This window comes from Stegostoma tigrinum, chromosome 9 (genome assembly GCF_030684315.1).
Source record: "Stegostoma tigrinum isolate sSteTig4 chromosome 9, sSteTig4.hap1, whole genome shotgun sequence".
Classification (NCBI taxonomy): Eukaryota; Metazoa; Chordata; class Chondrichthyes; order Orectolobiformes; family Stegostomatidae; genus Stegostoma; species Stegostoma tigrinum.
This window is the reverse complement of record NC_081362.1, coordinates 72,708,366-72,725,107: the sequence shown is the minus strand read 5'-3', so window position 1 is coordinate 72,725,107 and position 16,742 is coordinate 72,708,366. Positions and strand designations below refer to the sequence as shown.

The 16,742-nt window shown below is 39.7% G+C and overlaps 1 protein-coding gene across 1 annotated transcript in view; it reads right to left on the bottom strand.

Annotated features, from left to right (window-relative positions):
• Positions 1 to 743: 743 nt before the first annotated feature.
• msh2 (mutS homolog 2 (E. coli)) overlaps positions 744 to 16,742 on the bottom strand; it is a 72,820-nt gene continuing 56,821 nt past the window's right edge. Inside the window, exons 14-16 of the mRNA XM_048536166.2 lie at positions 11,545 to 11,792; positions 6,519 to 6,691; positions 744 to 5,555 (exon numbers count right to left, since the gene is read on the bottom strand). Coding sequence (XP_048392123.1) covers positions 5,385 to 5,555; positions 6,519 to 6,691; positions 11,545 to 11,792 — 592 coding nt within the window. The 3' untranslated portion in view covers positions 744 to 5,384. The remainder of the gene's footprint in view (positions 5,556 to 6,518; positions 6,692 to 11,544; positions 11,793 to 16,742) is intronic.

The following is a 16,742-nucleotide window of genomic DNA, read 5'->3' as shown; positions in this document are numbered from 1 at the left end:
GCCATGTTGTTAATATATTTTTCAGTACTAACTCTTTTTCTAGGTATCTCGAATACATGCTGTATTATCCTCCTCCAGAACACATACATTCTCATTTCCAGCATCATTGGTAAATTCTAATGCAATATAGTGTTAACCCAAAAACTTTTTTAAGGTTAAACGTGTCTTGCAGATGCAAAATAACCACAAATAAAAACAAATTTAACACTGATTCTCACCCATTGCTTTTCTATTTCCCTGGGTGTCAAATGTGTTCACAATCTCATGCACGACTAAATACCAGCCTGCTTTCAGTCCAAGCTTTAATCACAGTGATTTAAATACTCACAGTCTCTATAATAAAATTCCACTTCTATATGTAGGAATAACTCCTTGGCCAAATGATAAACTTGTGGTGATTCCTTAAAGGCTGAAATGACTGAGGTGCAAACACACAATTCTTGGTCTATAATATTTTTATAGCCAAAGGCTTATTTAAAATCTGCATCGCTTTGGTTATCAATCATAAATGAATTGAAGTTTATTTTTATGAAGATTCACTCCTACTCGTTTCATTAATTTTCCAACAGGTTACTTTTTTTGCTGATGACACCGACTAAATGGATATTTGAATGTTAAATAATGAACATTATTAGAATATTCAGTCATATTGTTGGATTCTAGCTGATAGTAACACTGGATGAGTCAGATCCCAGAGTGAAGTTTATCTTGTTAGGCAATAAGTTTTATTTTTCTTTCCCACATTCACAAGAGGTTACCAATTTAATTTTAACAAAAGAACATAAAAGTTAATTACAAAAAAGAAAATTATATTACACCAAACAAAAACTATGGAAACAATATCATCACGTACATCAGAAATAAAGATTCAACACTTTTATCCAAACAGTATCCTTATAGACACTCAGACCCCAATGATGTTACCCATATCTCTCTTGCTCAGGTGGCATGTTGTAAATTGTTTACTTTTTGTAAATTTTTGCATGTTTATGAGATGCTTTTTTAATTAATCTCTCTCAGAGAGATTCTTTAAACAAACTGCTAAGCCAACTCACTAATACTCAACATGGGTTAACTAAACAAAGCATGTCTTCTGGATCTCTTCCGACTTCTAAGATTCTCAGGACTTCTCCTCAACCCTGACTGAGTGGAGACTGAACCTCACTGTACCTGCTGATCTGGGTCTCTTTTCCTTTGCATGAATTTGCTACTGAAGGCAAATTTACCTGAAAACAAATGACTTCACATGCTGTTTTGAACTTGATATTCAAAATACTTTCCGACCTTTGAAAAATGTTCTGATCGGCACATTCCATTTTCTTTCATAGCAATGTATTGCATAACAAACCAGCATAATTCATTTTCTGAAGAAGGGTCTAGGCCTGAAATGTGAGCCTTCCTGCTCGGCCTGCTGCATTCATCCAGGTCTATACCTTGCTATCTCAGATTCTCCAGCATCTGCAGTTCCTACTATCTCTGAAACAATTCAACTCTACCTTGACAGCCACACAATTAGGAATATGGGTATTATAACAGAGAAGTAGTCTACTCTGCCCAAACAGACCTTATTAACATTTATCAGCACCCCACAACACGCAAATAGTTCTAATGACTCTTAGTCAATCTGCAGTCATAACCTTTTCTTCATTGATTCATCTGCGCTAAACTTTGCAGAATAAGAATGAGCAGATTGTCTTAGATGTCAGCAAATTAATGAGGTTGTGATTCAAGAGATTTTGGCTGTGTCAGGTCTCCAAGCAAGCAGTAATGGAAGTTTTCCTTCAGTGACTTTGTATCTGCAGTCTGGGTGTCAGAATTTAATCTTTAAGAGATATGCCAAACTCCACTCCCAACTAAGCTAAAGTAAAAACTACCTCCTCATATTAGCCAAAACACAGTGGTGAGAACTGGACGTTTGGCAATTGATCAAATATCGCCATGACAGATTTTAATTTAAAATCTTAACATTAATACTTAACTAATCAACAAAATCAATTTTCAATTAAACCAGTTAATAAATATAGGAGTCAGGAAAATATAAGATTGAATGTAAGTTTAGGTTAAATAAATGTCAGTTTAAAAAGTCATTAATTGTTAAGATTAAATTTTATGGGGGTTAACCTGTTAATATGAATACAAGATAGACTTGGCATTGCACAAGAGGTTAAATTGCTCATGGGAAATCAGCATGTACATTTCAAAGTCATGGTTTATCTATGACCCTCATGATTTTATAAACCTCTATCAACAAATGAGTACTGTTTGACACAGCTACACTCCATTGTCCCTTCCACAATGATCATATACTCCATCCGTACAATATCAACTTGTATCCATCTGCTGTTCAAACTATTCAAAAATGAACTATTCAATTATTCTTCGCCAACTTCAGTGCATCCAAAATTCTTTCCCAAAAAATCTACTTGCCTGTCACCCTTCTTTAAACTGATGCGTACTCCTTTTCATTCAGCTGAGATCTCAAATTTAAATTTTCCATTCTCATGTTTAAATCATAATATACAGTCTCATGTTCTGCCCCGCTCTGCAACTTCTTCCAGCTCAACTTAAGATTTGGATCTTTTGTGCATTTGTCTCTGTCTTTGTGGAACAATTGGCAATCATGCTTCAATCCTCATACTCAGGGAATTCGGTAATTACATCCTTTGCTTTTCTCTTGCCTTGAGATTGTCTTTAAAATTCAATTTCTGACCAAGTTTTTGACTTTGTTTATACGACCTCTGGCCTCACCAGCAGATTGATTTTTACCTTGTTATAATTTTTACTCTCAGTTAGTTGAGGTTACACCTGTGGTTCCCATCTCCCTAACAAACTAATTGAAAGCTATCCCAACTGCACTAGTGAATCTCCGTGTGAAAATATCAATTTCAGTCCTGTTAAGATGTAACCAGTCCAACATGCGCAGGTCCCACCAGACCGAAAGCCTCAAACATCTGATGCCCTCCTAGTCCACTTATTCTTACACTCACTGGTACGCAATGAGGAGCAATCCTGAGATGACTGCTCTTATAACACTAGTTCTACCTATATGATTGATGCCCCTTCTCTACAAAGTCTTCAGCAAGGCATTCGACAAGGTTCTGCATGGTAGACTGATTAGCAAGGTTAGATCACATGGAATTCAGGGGAAGCTAGCCCTTTGAATACAAAATTGGCTCGAGGTTAGGAGACAGTGTGGTAGCAGTGGGTAGTGGTTGTTTCTTTTTGGACTGGATGCCTGTGACTAGTGGTGTGCAGCAAAGTTGGTGCTGGGTCTATGACTTTCTAATCATTTATATAAAATGATTTGGATGCAAAAATAGGAGGTATGGTTAGTTAGTAAGTTTGCAGATAACACCACAATTGGTGGTGTAGCAGAAAGCGAAGGTTATTGGAGGACTAAAAGATCTTGTTCAGATAGACCAAAGGGCTGAGGGGCAGGCAGATGGAGTTTTATTTATATAAATGTGAGGTGTTGCATTTTGTCAAGGCAAACCAGGACAGAATTTACACTGTTAAATGGTAGAGCCCTGAGGAGTGTTGCCAAATAGAGACATGGGGAGCAGGTGCATAGTTCCTTGAATATGGAGTTGCAGGTAGATAGGCTGGTGACGGAGACATTTGGCACACGCACCTTCATTGGTCAATATGCTGGGTATAGCAGTTGGGATGTCATATCATGGTTAGATAAGATTCCCTACAGGCCCTTTGACCCAACAAGTCCACACCACCCCTTGAAACATCCCACCCAGACCCAGACCCCTCTAACCCACACACCCCTGAACACTATGGGCAATCCACCTAGTCTGCACATCTTTAGACTGTGGGAGGAAACCCACACAAACACGGGGAGATTGTGCAAACTCCACACACACAGTTGCCCGAGGCTGGAATCGAACCCGGGTCCCTGGTGCTGTGAGGCTGCAGTGCTAACCACTGAGCCACCGTACCGCCCCATTTTATGCAAGACATTGGTGAGGCTATCTTTAGAAAACTGCATTCTATTCTAATCTCCCTTTTGGAGGAAAGATGTTGATAAAGTTGTAAGGTCTTAAAAATGATTTACAAGGATGTTGCTGGGATTAAAGGGTTTGATCTATTAGGAGATGCTGAGGAGTCTGGGGCTTTCCTCACTGGAGCATCAGAGGCTGAGGGATAACTTTGCAGAGGTTTATAAAATCCTGAGGGCATGGGTAGGATGAATAGTCAAGATCTTTTTCCTATGGTAGGAGGGTTCAAATCTACAGAGCATAAGTTTAAATTGAGATTTAAAAAGGGATCTGTGGGGCAACTTCTTCACGTACAGGACAGTGCGTGTATGGAACAAGCTGTTAGGAATAACAGAGGCAGGTACAATTATGACATTTAAAAGGCATCTGGATGGGTGCAGGAATAGGAAGAATTTAGAGGGATGTAGGCCAACTGCTGGCAAATAGGACTACATCAGTTTAGGATATTGGTCAGCATAGATGAGTTGGACCAAATGGTCTGTTTCTGTGCTGTGTAGCTCTCTGACACTCCTGCTGCTCTGCAATATTCTTGACCCTGGCATCAGGAAAGCCACAGTCCATTCTGGAATCATGTTTAATTAACCACGGAAACATTGGTTTTGATTCCTTCACTATGAAATCCCCTATAACTATTGCCCTTCCATTCACCTTCCTCTCCCACTGTGTGGCTGAGATGCCAGTGTTGTCTCACTCCACCTTTGGCTCATTTCTTCTGATTACATTTTCCTGAAGTATCTTTTTCCATGCTAAAAGTGTAATGAGTTGACTTGCAGTCCTTTTTATTTAACTGAGCATCACAAGTAGGATTCTTTCATTAGTCACCATCAAACTTGTCAAAGTCACAAAAGAAACAAGGGAAGATATTTTATTTATTTTATTGAAAATGTCACCCCATTCAGAAAGGAAATTAATCATATCAAAATTAAGTGAATTGTGAATTTGCATTGCAGCTACAGTATGCAGCATAAATGGCATAAAGCAGAGGTTGACAAGAATAAAACTCCTTTAAATGGTGCCCCATTGTACACCTGAATTCCATATGGGAACTGCTGACATTTACAAGAACACTTAAGATCTTGAAAAATGAGGGGTTTTCCATTGCCAAAAACCATGATTTCTTGGCTCTCAAAATCTAAAACCCTTTATTACAATGTATGAAGTCTGTCTTCCATAGAGATGCAGTAACATACAGTCTTCATGGAGGGAAACTGCTTTTTAAAAAAAAAACTCCTCTCCCATGTCTAGCCATATAATTTGGGTGGGATTCAATTTAAATCCTTTTGATCCATCTACCCTCCCCAACCACAAAACTTACTTCCCATTAAATTTAAAACTGTATATCTGAATATTTTATGAAGTTCACTTAAATCTGCGAGCCTACACAGAGATTGTAGATCTCGAAATAATTTCATTGATAAAACCGTTATTCTGTGCCAGCACTTCAGACTTCAGCTTCATCAGTTCTTGCTTAACGTCTTCTACAGACATTTCAGTAATGGGTAATGCTTTGATATTTGACAAAAATTCTGCAATTATCCTTTCACCATCCTAGAAAATGAAAGAGAAAATACTCATGATTTACAGTGTGCATTGCTTGCTACAATATTTTAATGATGTGATATTTTGTACCTTTGCTCAGATCATACAGATAAAAGGACTCCATTAAAATTATTTTCCAAGTGAGTCCGCTGCTGCACTAAACCAGCTTCTGCACCCCAAAGACTGCAGCTGTTCAGGAGGATGATCATAATCCCCTCCTAAGCACTTAGGATCAGCAGTAAGTGCTGACCTTGGCAGCAATGCCCATGTTCCACTAAACAAATTAAAATGATGACAACCTCTTAAATTTTAAACCCACAGAACATGCTCACTACCCAATACTACTGAGCACAACAGGTGCTGGCAGCTCTCAGTAATAAAGACTTCTGTCTCCAGAGTCTTGGTCCAAGGAAAGGCCCACCATGTGAGCCTTAAAAAGAAAAGGCAGTACAAGTCTCTTGTAGTCTTTCTAGCCTGCAGGTGACACTCCTGAAGCCTCAACAAGATTTTGCCCAAGTGGCTGCCTGGATTGAAATCCTAAAAAAATGCTGAACACCCACGTACAGAAAGTGGACTACGGGTCAGGCAAACAGAAGATCAGATGTCTAAGTAGCTTTTGATGAAACAAAAGGAAATGGTGGTTTGAAATTCAATGGGGCACTAATATAGCTCCCTTTTTCTGTTGCTTACTGTGTCTTTACTTAAATGGGTTTATGGAGATTGAATAATACTTTTATTCAACTGATATGGCTATGAAATGGATGTAAAGACCTTTCACAGTTGTGTACTTTTGGGTCAGGTTTAATGTATGGAGTTGGTAGAGTCCATGTTCTACATATGGTCTTTGAATATGTAATGTCATGGCAAGGTCTAACATAAGAGAGTTCAACTCAGTATGAAATACTATTGCTTCTGAAATGCAAAATAATTCTAAAGAAGCCAAACATTTGAGCTCTTAATTTAACCACAAACCTGCTTTTCTTGGCGGGATTTCTTAGCTGCAGGCCCTTCATCAGAATCCTCAGAATTTCCAATGTTTTGGAACTCCTCAAGCTCCATGGCTTTGTCCTTGGCACTTTGAATAACATGTTTGGGAAACTGAGCAAGTTCAGCTACATGAATACCAAAACTCTGGTCACAAACGCCTAAAATTAAATTTAAAAAAAACTTTTTAAAGCTACCAATGTTGAGGGTTACATTCGGAATAGAAAGGTTGCAACAATAATTTTTTTTATATACTCTGGAATTCAGATCATGAAATACTGAAATAAACAAAGCTGAACAAGAATTACAATGTCTGCAAGACAATGCTGTTAATGAACTTCAGGAGCTGAAAGCAGTTTCATTAGTGAGATGATGTATGATTACAATAAGACTTACTGATAAGAATAAGACTGATCAAAATTAAACTCAAAAATTGAACAACACTTCTGGGTTAAATGCTATGGCAAGAGATCTTGAATTTTTCACTTATAACATTCCACATTTGCTTAAATTTACAGAACGTGTCAATCACAAAATAGTGCTACATATAGTATTTTGAGTAACACCTCTCATACACTTCCTGTCCAGTCATACAAAGCTGAAAGATCAGTACTTCAAAATTCAAACTGACAACGAAGCTTCCATTATACAGCAACATTCAACAATGGAACCAGACCACTGAACTAGAGTGTGAAATGAGCTAACTATACACATTGAGATTTCAACAGTCTTGTTAGAATACTTCTGGAAAGTTGCATTCAGTAACAGTCACTAATGCACAAGGTTAAGCTCCAAGACTTGGAAATGACAAAGAAAAACAATATGGACACTTCTTAATACTGTATAAGCAGAATGAGTTGTGAGAAGAATCGTAAATGTCAGAAATTTGAAGGAGAGTAAATGAGACAGCACTTAAATGGAGAGGAAAAAAACCAAATCATAGAAAATGTTAATTATGATAATGATTCCAAATTAACACAGGAACTTGGTACAAACTGTCAAAATGTTGAATCTTAAGTGATGGCAACAATTACTTCTTTATAGAGACCATCAATTACTGGATTATTCTAAGTACTGGAGACAAAACTCATGATACGCATAAAGCGGGCAGAAGCAGTGACAGACATTCTCTACAAGCTGTACAGCCATTCAGAATGCAGTCTGGCATGATGTAGTATTGATTTCCACATGGACTCACTGCTGCACATGGATATTAGAGATTTGTGCAATGGAATATAAAGTTGGAGGAGTGTTGGCTGTGATGGCCAGAAACAGGGAGGGGGATGTTCTGTCATCTATAGCTTTCACAGATGATGAATAACCACATGAACAGTTTCATAAAAACACTGTACACTCTAGTCAGGCCCTTATAATTTAGTTAGCTTTTCTTTAGCATCTCCAATTCTTTCAGGCTCTATTGCTACTTGTGGGACTTTTGGAATCTTCTTCAGATTCTGAACCCGCAGAATTCTACTGCTTGAATCAGCCTCCCCCCAACCCTTCGGAGGTACTGCCTTCCAAGTGGGCAAATCACTTCAAAATGAAAAGTCCATTCTCTTGAATAGTCGAGTTTGAGATCACACCCATTGTTTCTACCTCTGGAACTAATTTGCTTGGCAAGTAAAATTTTATGAACTGGACCTCTACACACTTCGCTTGGAGTCCTTTGAACAGTGGCATTAATTCTGGTCTTCGGTGGAACTTCAACTCCTGTCATTAAAACTGCAAGTGTCTTAGAGAATGCTAATCTCCTTCTCCAGCTACTTTGAAGAGTTAAGGCTATTTTCTCCATAAACAGAAAATAGCGAAAAGGTAATCAGGAGTTTAGTTGTATTTGAATATAAATCATATGACTTGCTCAGCTATGGACCACATCCTGCTTGCAGTCCCTCCTGTGGATTTCGTTACCAACAGATCTCTGTCAAGTGGCCTGGCTTACTACAGTGAAAATAGTTTGGGCGGCTGCTCACTGTTTACCACGAAGGCTTTATTTTGGGGAAAACAAACACTGGGGATTATTGTGCTTTCTCATTTCACTTTCTCTTCAGCTGGTTTTGGCTTTGTCTACCCCCATCTTCTCTCTTGCTTCTAAGGACTTATAGATCTGTTTACCTAGAACAAGGGGTACTGTCATCCAATAAGACAGCTTGCTACCTGCAAGATTTTTGCTCTTCTCCAGGGCTTTTTAAATGGAAGGGGTAGAAAAGAGCACAAGACATAGGAGTGGAAATGAAGCCATTCACCCATCAAGTCTGCTCTACCATTCAATCATGGCTTTCTCAACCCCATTCTCCCACCTCCTCCCATAACCTTTGATTCCCATAACAATCAAGAACCTCTCTCTACTCAATCTTAAATATCCTCAATGACCTGGCCTCCACAGCCTTCTGTGGCGATGAATTCCATAGACCCACCACTCTCTGGTTGAAGAAGTTTCTCCTCATCTCCATTCTAAAAGCTCTTCCCTTCACTCTAAGGCTATGCTCTCAAGTCCTAGTCTCTCCTGCTAATGGAAACATCTTCCCAATGTCCACTCTATCCAAGCCTTTCAGCATTCTGTTCTCATTGTTCTAAATTGCATCAAGCATAGACTCAGAGTCCTCAAACATTTATCATGTTAAGCCTTTCATTCTGGGATCATTCTCACGAACCTCCTCTGGACCCCCTTCAGGGCCAGTACATCATTCCTCAGATATGGGACCCAAACTTGCTCACAATATTCTGAATGTGGTCTGACCAGAGCCTTATAAAGCCTCAGAAGTACAACCCTGCTTTTATAATCTAGTCTTCTCAAAATAAATGCCAATATTGTATCTGCCTTCCCAACTACCAACTCAACCTGCACGATAATCTTAAGAGAATCTGGACTAGGGCTCCCCCAAGTGCCTTTATGCTTCAGATTTCTGAATTTCTCCCTATTTAGAAAACAGTCTATGCCTCTATTCTTTGTACCAAAGAGCACATCCTCACACTTTCCCACGCTTTACTCCTTCATCTAGGTAATTAATGTACAAAGTGCAAAGTTGCGGTCCCCACACTGACCCTTGCAGAGCTCCACTAGTCACTGGCTGCCATCCTGAGAGGGACCCTTTTATCTTCACTTTGTTTTCTGCTAGACAGCTAATCGTCTAACCATGCTAATAACGTCCCTTTAATACCATGGGTTCTAATCTTACTCAGCAGCCTCCTGTGCAGCACCTTATCAAAGGTCTTCTGGGAGTCCAAGTAGATAACATCCACTGGCTCTCCGTCTAACCTGCTTGTTACTTCTTCAAATAATTCTAACGGATTGTCAGGTATGAACTCTTCTCAATGAGACCATGCTGACTTTGTCCCTTTTTAGCATGCCCTTCCAAGTATTCAGAATGTAATCCATCAAAATGAACTCCGAAGTCTTTCATCAACCGAGGTAATCAGCCTGTAATTTCCCGTGTTTTGCCTCACTCCCTTCTTAAATAGAGGGGTTACATTAGAAATTTTCCAGTCCTCAGGGGTCCTTCCAGACTCCAATGATTCCTAAAACATCACCACTAACACCTCCACTACATCTTCAGCTATTTGCTTCAGAACTCTATGGTGTAGTCCATCCAGTGCAGGTGACTTATCCACCTTCAAACATTTGTTTTGCTAACACATTCTCGTTGCGGCTGGCCATCACACTCACCTCTGCCACTTCCCATCCCTCTCTCATAAAAGTATGGATGAAAAAGGAAGGGATGGTGTGGGGGGGCAAGGGAGGGGAAGCAATTTGAGAGGGCAAAGGAAGAGAAAGGTGAGTAAAGGCTAAACATTTCAATAAGTGCAGGATGGATTTGGACTGTGTGCAACACATGGAACTTCTAAGACACTATATATTCAACATGTTGTTCATAGTTACAATTGCTTCCTTCCCACATTAATTATAGGCTCTGAAACGAAGGGCCTGCACAGGCTTGCTGGGCTTCAAATCATTCAGCACCAACTGCTTTCCTGAAATGACACTGTTACAAATGCTCAAAATGAGCTGAACCCCAGGTCTTCAATCCTCCTACTCCAGCTGTGTATTACTCATCATGCTTTTCTTAGTCAACAGTAATTGTCTTATTTCATATCCACTTATAAAACACAGACCCAGTAATGCCACTTCTAAAAAAAGTGAGCAACTTTTGATCTACCTCGGCTCATTTTTAACATCATTTTCAACCAGTCTATTTCACATAGTGGTTTGAACTGCATCCTGAGCCCGACTGTGGGAAGCAAATGAATCAATATCACCAGAAATTCTCATTCATCCACTCTCTGCAGTGCTACATTTGATTGGTTTGCCAAATCACTTCAGGACTTTCAGAACTATAAAGCAGCTAAATGGAATTTGATATCGTAAAGCAATTTGTTTCTATAATTTTTAAAATTTCAGATAACAAATAAACTAAAATACACTAATTACACAGATTTCATTTGCGCTGCTTCCTTCCCATGCTGTTACATGGGTGAATGTTCCCAAGTATTTCCATTCTTCCAGAAGATGATATTGCTGAATAAACTCAAAAATAATTCAGGCAGGAAACAGTTAGTACATAAAGATTTTGCAGATAACAAGTACTGCAGATGATGGAGTCAGAGTCAACACAGCATGCGTCTCTGATGCTGCCTGACCGGCTGCATTCCTCCAGCTCCACACTGTATTGACACTGACGACATTGCCTTCTAAGCACAATCATGATAATCCTAGAATCCAAAAATTCTCCATTGAGGATATTTAGGCCATTGATGTCCAGAATCTTGGCCATTTGTTTAGAACGCCTAGTTAACATGAAAAAAAAAATCAACAGAAATGATCCATTCAAAGAAGAAAGCTGATAATATTATACGATATTACTAAAATAATCAGCAATGTGCTGCACTCCAATAGACTAACTGGAAACTCTGAAATAAGTACTATCATCATTTAATTTGTTCTACACAATAGCATACAGTTTTTAAAAGGAAACAACATTTCAAGTCAAGTTGATCCAGCTGTTTGTTTGTGCTTTACCTTTTTTTACACGGTACAGCATGGTTAGTGTTTCATCTGTAGTGAGCGCTGTCACATGCAGGTTGTTGACTGTTGGTACTTGGTCAGCTAACGCAGTCAATTCATGGAAATGAGTGGCAAACATACAAAATGCACAAATCTTGGTGGAAATGTATTCTGATATGGCCCAGGCCAGTCCAAAGCCATCATATGTAGAGGTGCCTCTTCCCAATTCATCAATGATAATCAGAGAGTGTTCAGTTGCCGATCTGGCAAACAACAATGTCAAAGTCAATGCCAACGGGTCAAAAGATATCACAAACATGCACAGTGCACTGTAAAACACAACCATCCAAAATTACATGCATTGTTGATGATGGTTTTTTCCTTGGCAAGATACAAGGAAAGAAAGTTTATCCGTTCCTTACATTTAGCCTCCAACCTCACTCGACATACCAAACTCCTCTTCTTAATAAAACAAAGAACTGTGGATGATGGAGTTCTGAAACAAAAACAGGAATGGCTGGCGAAACTCAGCAAGTCTGGCAGCATCTGTGGGGCGGGGGAAATAGAGAAGATAATATTTTGAGTCTGGTGGCTCTTCATGAGAACTGATGGCAGCCAGGAGCATGTGGGTACTCATGCTACAGGCTGGTGTGTGTATATGCACATGCATGCTTGTGAAACTGGGGGCAGACATGCATCAGAGAGGGGGAGAGAGAACGCAACGGCACGAGAGCGAGAGGGTGTGAGAACAAGCACTGTAGAAATGACAGGATTATTGATGGCAGACCAGGATGGAAGGGATGCTGAATAAGTGATAATAAGAGCAAAAGGTAGCAGAAAATGTGCAGGCTGTGCTGAAAGCAAACTATATCATGTGATAACAGGGTGGGTGAGAATGGGTTGGCTATGCTAAAAGCAACCCACATCATAACAGTGATAATGGGAACTGCAGATAATCCAACATAACAAAGTGTGGAGCTGGATGAACACAGCAGGCCAAGCAGCATCTCAAGAGCACAAAGGCTGACGTTTCGGGCCTAGACCCTCTCTGAAGGAGGGTCTAGGCCCGAAACGTCAGCTATTGTGCTCCTGAGATGCTGCTTGGCCTGCTGTGTTCATCCAGCTCCACACTTTGTTATCCACATCATAACAGGATCAGATGTAGGGATGGATTTAAAAAAAAGGAGGATGGAATCAGGCTTTAAAGTTGAGCCCCAGAGGCTGTCGGGTCCCCAAGTGAAAAACAAGATGCTGTTCTTCCAGTCTGCGCTGTAACTCACTTGGAACACAGCAGCAGGCCTGCAACAGAAATGCTGTCACAGGACAATGATGGCATGTTGAAGTGGCATGCGACTGGAAACTCTGGTTCATTTTTGCTGAAGTGGCAGATGACTAGAAGCTCAGAATCATTTAACTGTAGTTCATTCAATCTAGTCCACTGTATTCAAATTCACAGCATGGTCTCCTTTACATAGGGGAAACAAAACACAGACTGGGTAACTGCTTTGCAAAACACCTAGGTTGTCTCTGAAAAATAAACGGTCCAGAGTCGCCAGACGCCTGCCGCTTCAATACACGATCATTGTCCTATTTCAACATTCTTGTCTAGGGTCTACTGCAGTGCTCCAGTCAGGCTCAGTGTAAACTTGAAGAACAGCATCTCATTTTCCACTTGGGGACTCTACAGCCTGAGGTTCAACATTGAGTTCAAGAACTTTAAAGCCTGGTTCCATTCTTCTATGATTTTTTTACCCCGTCATACACCCAGTCCTGTTACGACATAGGTTGCTACTGGCACAGACAATCCATTCTCACCTACTCAGTTCTCATTATCAGTTATTCAGCTTCTTTTCTGCCCTGGCCTGCCCTTCATTGCGCTCTCTCCCTCTCTGGTCCCAACTCCACCTATCCACTCACCTCTACTGCACCATAACCCCCATCCCTTCCCCTCCCACTGCCAATCTTACTTGCAGCATAAATACCAGCTTTTCTTAGCTGCTGTCAGTTCTGATGAAAATTCTCCAAACTTGAAACATTAACTTTCGTCCCACAGATGCAACAAGACCTGTTGAATTCCGTCAAAAATTTCTGTTGTTCTTCTTGTTAGTTTGAATGCTATGCAGACGACCCAACACTTTTTTTTAAAATCTGCAACCTCCCGTAAAAAGACACTAGTTAATAGATCTATTCCTGGGACCTGAGCTGCAACTGTACCTTCCTTATTCTCCTCCTATAATTTATATCCTTTAAAAACCTAACTTCGGCAATAACTGATTACTACTACTGAGGAGCTAAATCACAGGATAGTACGTAGGTGCTTGGTTGGTGAGCACTGCAGCCCTTTTCAGCTCCTTAACCACAGAGGTACATAAATCTCAAAGTTAATAATTTGCAACTTATTAAATCTGTAAACCAGATAAGGTAACGCACAGAACCAAAATAATGTACTGAATATTGAACAGTTTTCTTAAAAAAAAAATCAAGAACAATACAGCAAAGGAGCAGGTTCTTCACCCACCAAGCCTGCTTCAACACATGATGCCTTTCTAAATACCTTTTGCCTCTATTCCCTGTCTTTCAAGTATCTGTCAAGATGCCTCTTAATATGACAGTCAGAGCCAACATGGTTTACTGAAGGGAATGGTATCTGAAGTAATTTCTTTTAAAAAAAAAGGATTTATCTATTAGAGCCTGGAGCTGCAAAGTGCTCAGATCTCCAAAAGTCATTTGATAATATCACGAAAATTATCAATACACGAAATAGGACTCAAGTTAGGACAAATATATTGGCATGGATAGATTTGTTAATGGCTTGGAAGCAGACAGTAGGAATGAGCATTTTCAATTTGACAGTCTGTGACTATTGGAGTACCACAGGGATTGCTGGAGTCTCAGTATTTACATTCCACGTTAGAGACCTGAACAAGTAATATATCCAAAATTGCTGACGATAGAAAGCTAGGTGGAAATGTAAAGTGAGGAGAATACAGAGGTTGCAGAGAGACATAGACAAACGAAGAGACCAGTAAGCTTGCAGTTGCGTGCGTGGGGTAGTATGAACTTATGGGCTTTGATAGGAAGATAAGTATAGCTTTTTCTTAGAAATAGTGTCGTCAGAAGTTCTTGGGTGCACCTGTACAAAGAACACAAAGTTAGAATGCAGGCATAGAAAATAATTAGAAAGGCATAGCAAGTTGGCCTTTATTACATGGTAATTAGAGTAGAAAAACAAACAAGTCTTGCTACAGCGATACACAAACGTGCACTGAAGAACTGTGTAGTTTTGATCTCCATAATTAAGGAAGGATGCTCTTGCATTGGAAGTGGTACAATGATGCTTCAATAGACTGGTCTCTGAGTTGAAAGAGCTATTCTGCAATTAAAAGGCTCAGTAAATGGGACTGTACAGTTGCTCACTGGTTCCCATTGCTGCCTCAGAGCACCAGGGACCAGGGCGTCATTTCAGCCTTGACTGACTGAGAAGTTTGCATGTTCTCCCTGGGTCTGCATGGGTTCCCAATAGTTTCCCCTCAGTCCAAAGATGCGTTGGTTAGGTGATAAATTGCCCAGTGTCCAGGGGTGTGCAGACTAGGTGGATTAGCCATAGTAAAAGCAGGGTTACAGGGATAGGGTGGGGTCTGGGTCAAGGTGGGATGCTCCTCAGAGGGTCAGTGCAGATCTGATGAGCCAAATGGCCTCTTTCTGCACTGTGAGGATTCTCTGATTCAATGAAATTGGGCCTCTAAGCTCTGCAATTTAGACAGTTGAGAGATGATCGCATTAAAAATATAAGATACTAAAAGGGTTTGATGGGGTCAGTGCTATAGCGTGTTTGGGTGCCATTCATTTAGAGCTGAGGTGAGGAGGAAATTTCTTCAGAGGGTTGTGAACTTTTAGAATTCCCAATCTCAAAATGTTGAAATGGACAGAAGTTTGGTGTCAGGAAACTCAAGGGCTATGGGGAGCAGGCAACAAAATGAAGTTGAAGTTGAAGTAGATGAACTATAACCACATGGAAAGGCACAGCAGTCTACTCTCCCCCCTATTTCTTATGTTCTAAGTCATCCTTTCCCTAGCATGGGGATTCAAAGCTGAAATGGCAGAAGCAGAATCAAGCAGGAGGACTTAAATCAATTTGAATGTTAAGAGCTAATTTTTAAAGAATTAATTTATCTCAAAGCACCTGCCCATCACAGCCAGACTTCTTTATTAAATGGAAATGCATTAGGTTTCAAATTGTCACATGATAAGAATAACAATGAGATGTTAATGGAGTTAGTTAATAGAACTGCTCATTAAGTCAACAAGCACTGTTGCACCTTCACCCATGGAGGTTTTTGTGTTTAAAGTAAACTTCTATTCTGAAGCAAGTTGCAAACATGAAACAATTTGTGCAGGGATGTAGATAACTATTACTTCCTTCTCTCTATCCATACAATATATTAACTTTTTTTAAAAATATACAGGCATCCAAAGCCAACAAAATTTGAGCATTTGCCAAATGATTAAATTTAGAGGTTGCTGCAGGCCCTTATGCAACTATGTACAAGAGTGAATTGTTGTATTGATTAAAGGCATTTTGGAACAAAATTTAATCAAAATAAATAATCCATTTACAGGGTTGTTTAGATCAATGACTTATTGAAATGTCTACAAAAATAAATCAATTATATGCCATTGCACCAGAATTATCTAGGCATTTAATGGTGCAAAGGGTTCAAAATAAATGACTTTTTTTTTGCCTTGCTGACAGTGGGATCAGACGAAAGATTGGGGAGCTAAGGAGGGGCAATCACATACGAGGTGAAGGGGTTAGGGTGAGCTCAAAGCATTACACCAATTTGGATTTGGCATGGTTATAGCAGGAACTCAATAATAATTGCACTGGATGACTACTATATATACAAAGTTAATCTTATTCTAAGAAACAAGAAATATTTAAAATATTTCCATTTTTTTTTGGAGATCAAGGAGCTTGTCATAGCTGACGAATCTCCCAATCTCAAGAGTTCTATACCTTAATTTCCCAGACAGTCAGTCACCCTGCAGTCTTTCAAAGAGATGGTCTATTAATAGCAAATTGGGTTGGGAGTAATAATGCACTAGGAATGAATGCAAATTTATGTCACAAGATCCTTTCTTGCCAATATGGCTTGAATTCAATTTAAGGCAATTTCAACTTGTGTTCCAGAGGCTAAATACAATCCAGTTCC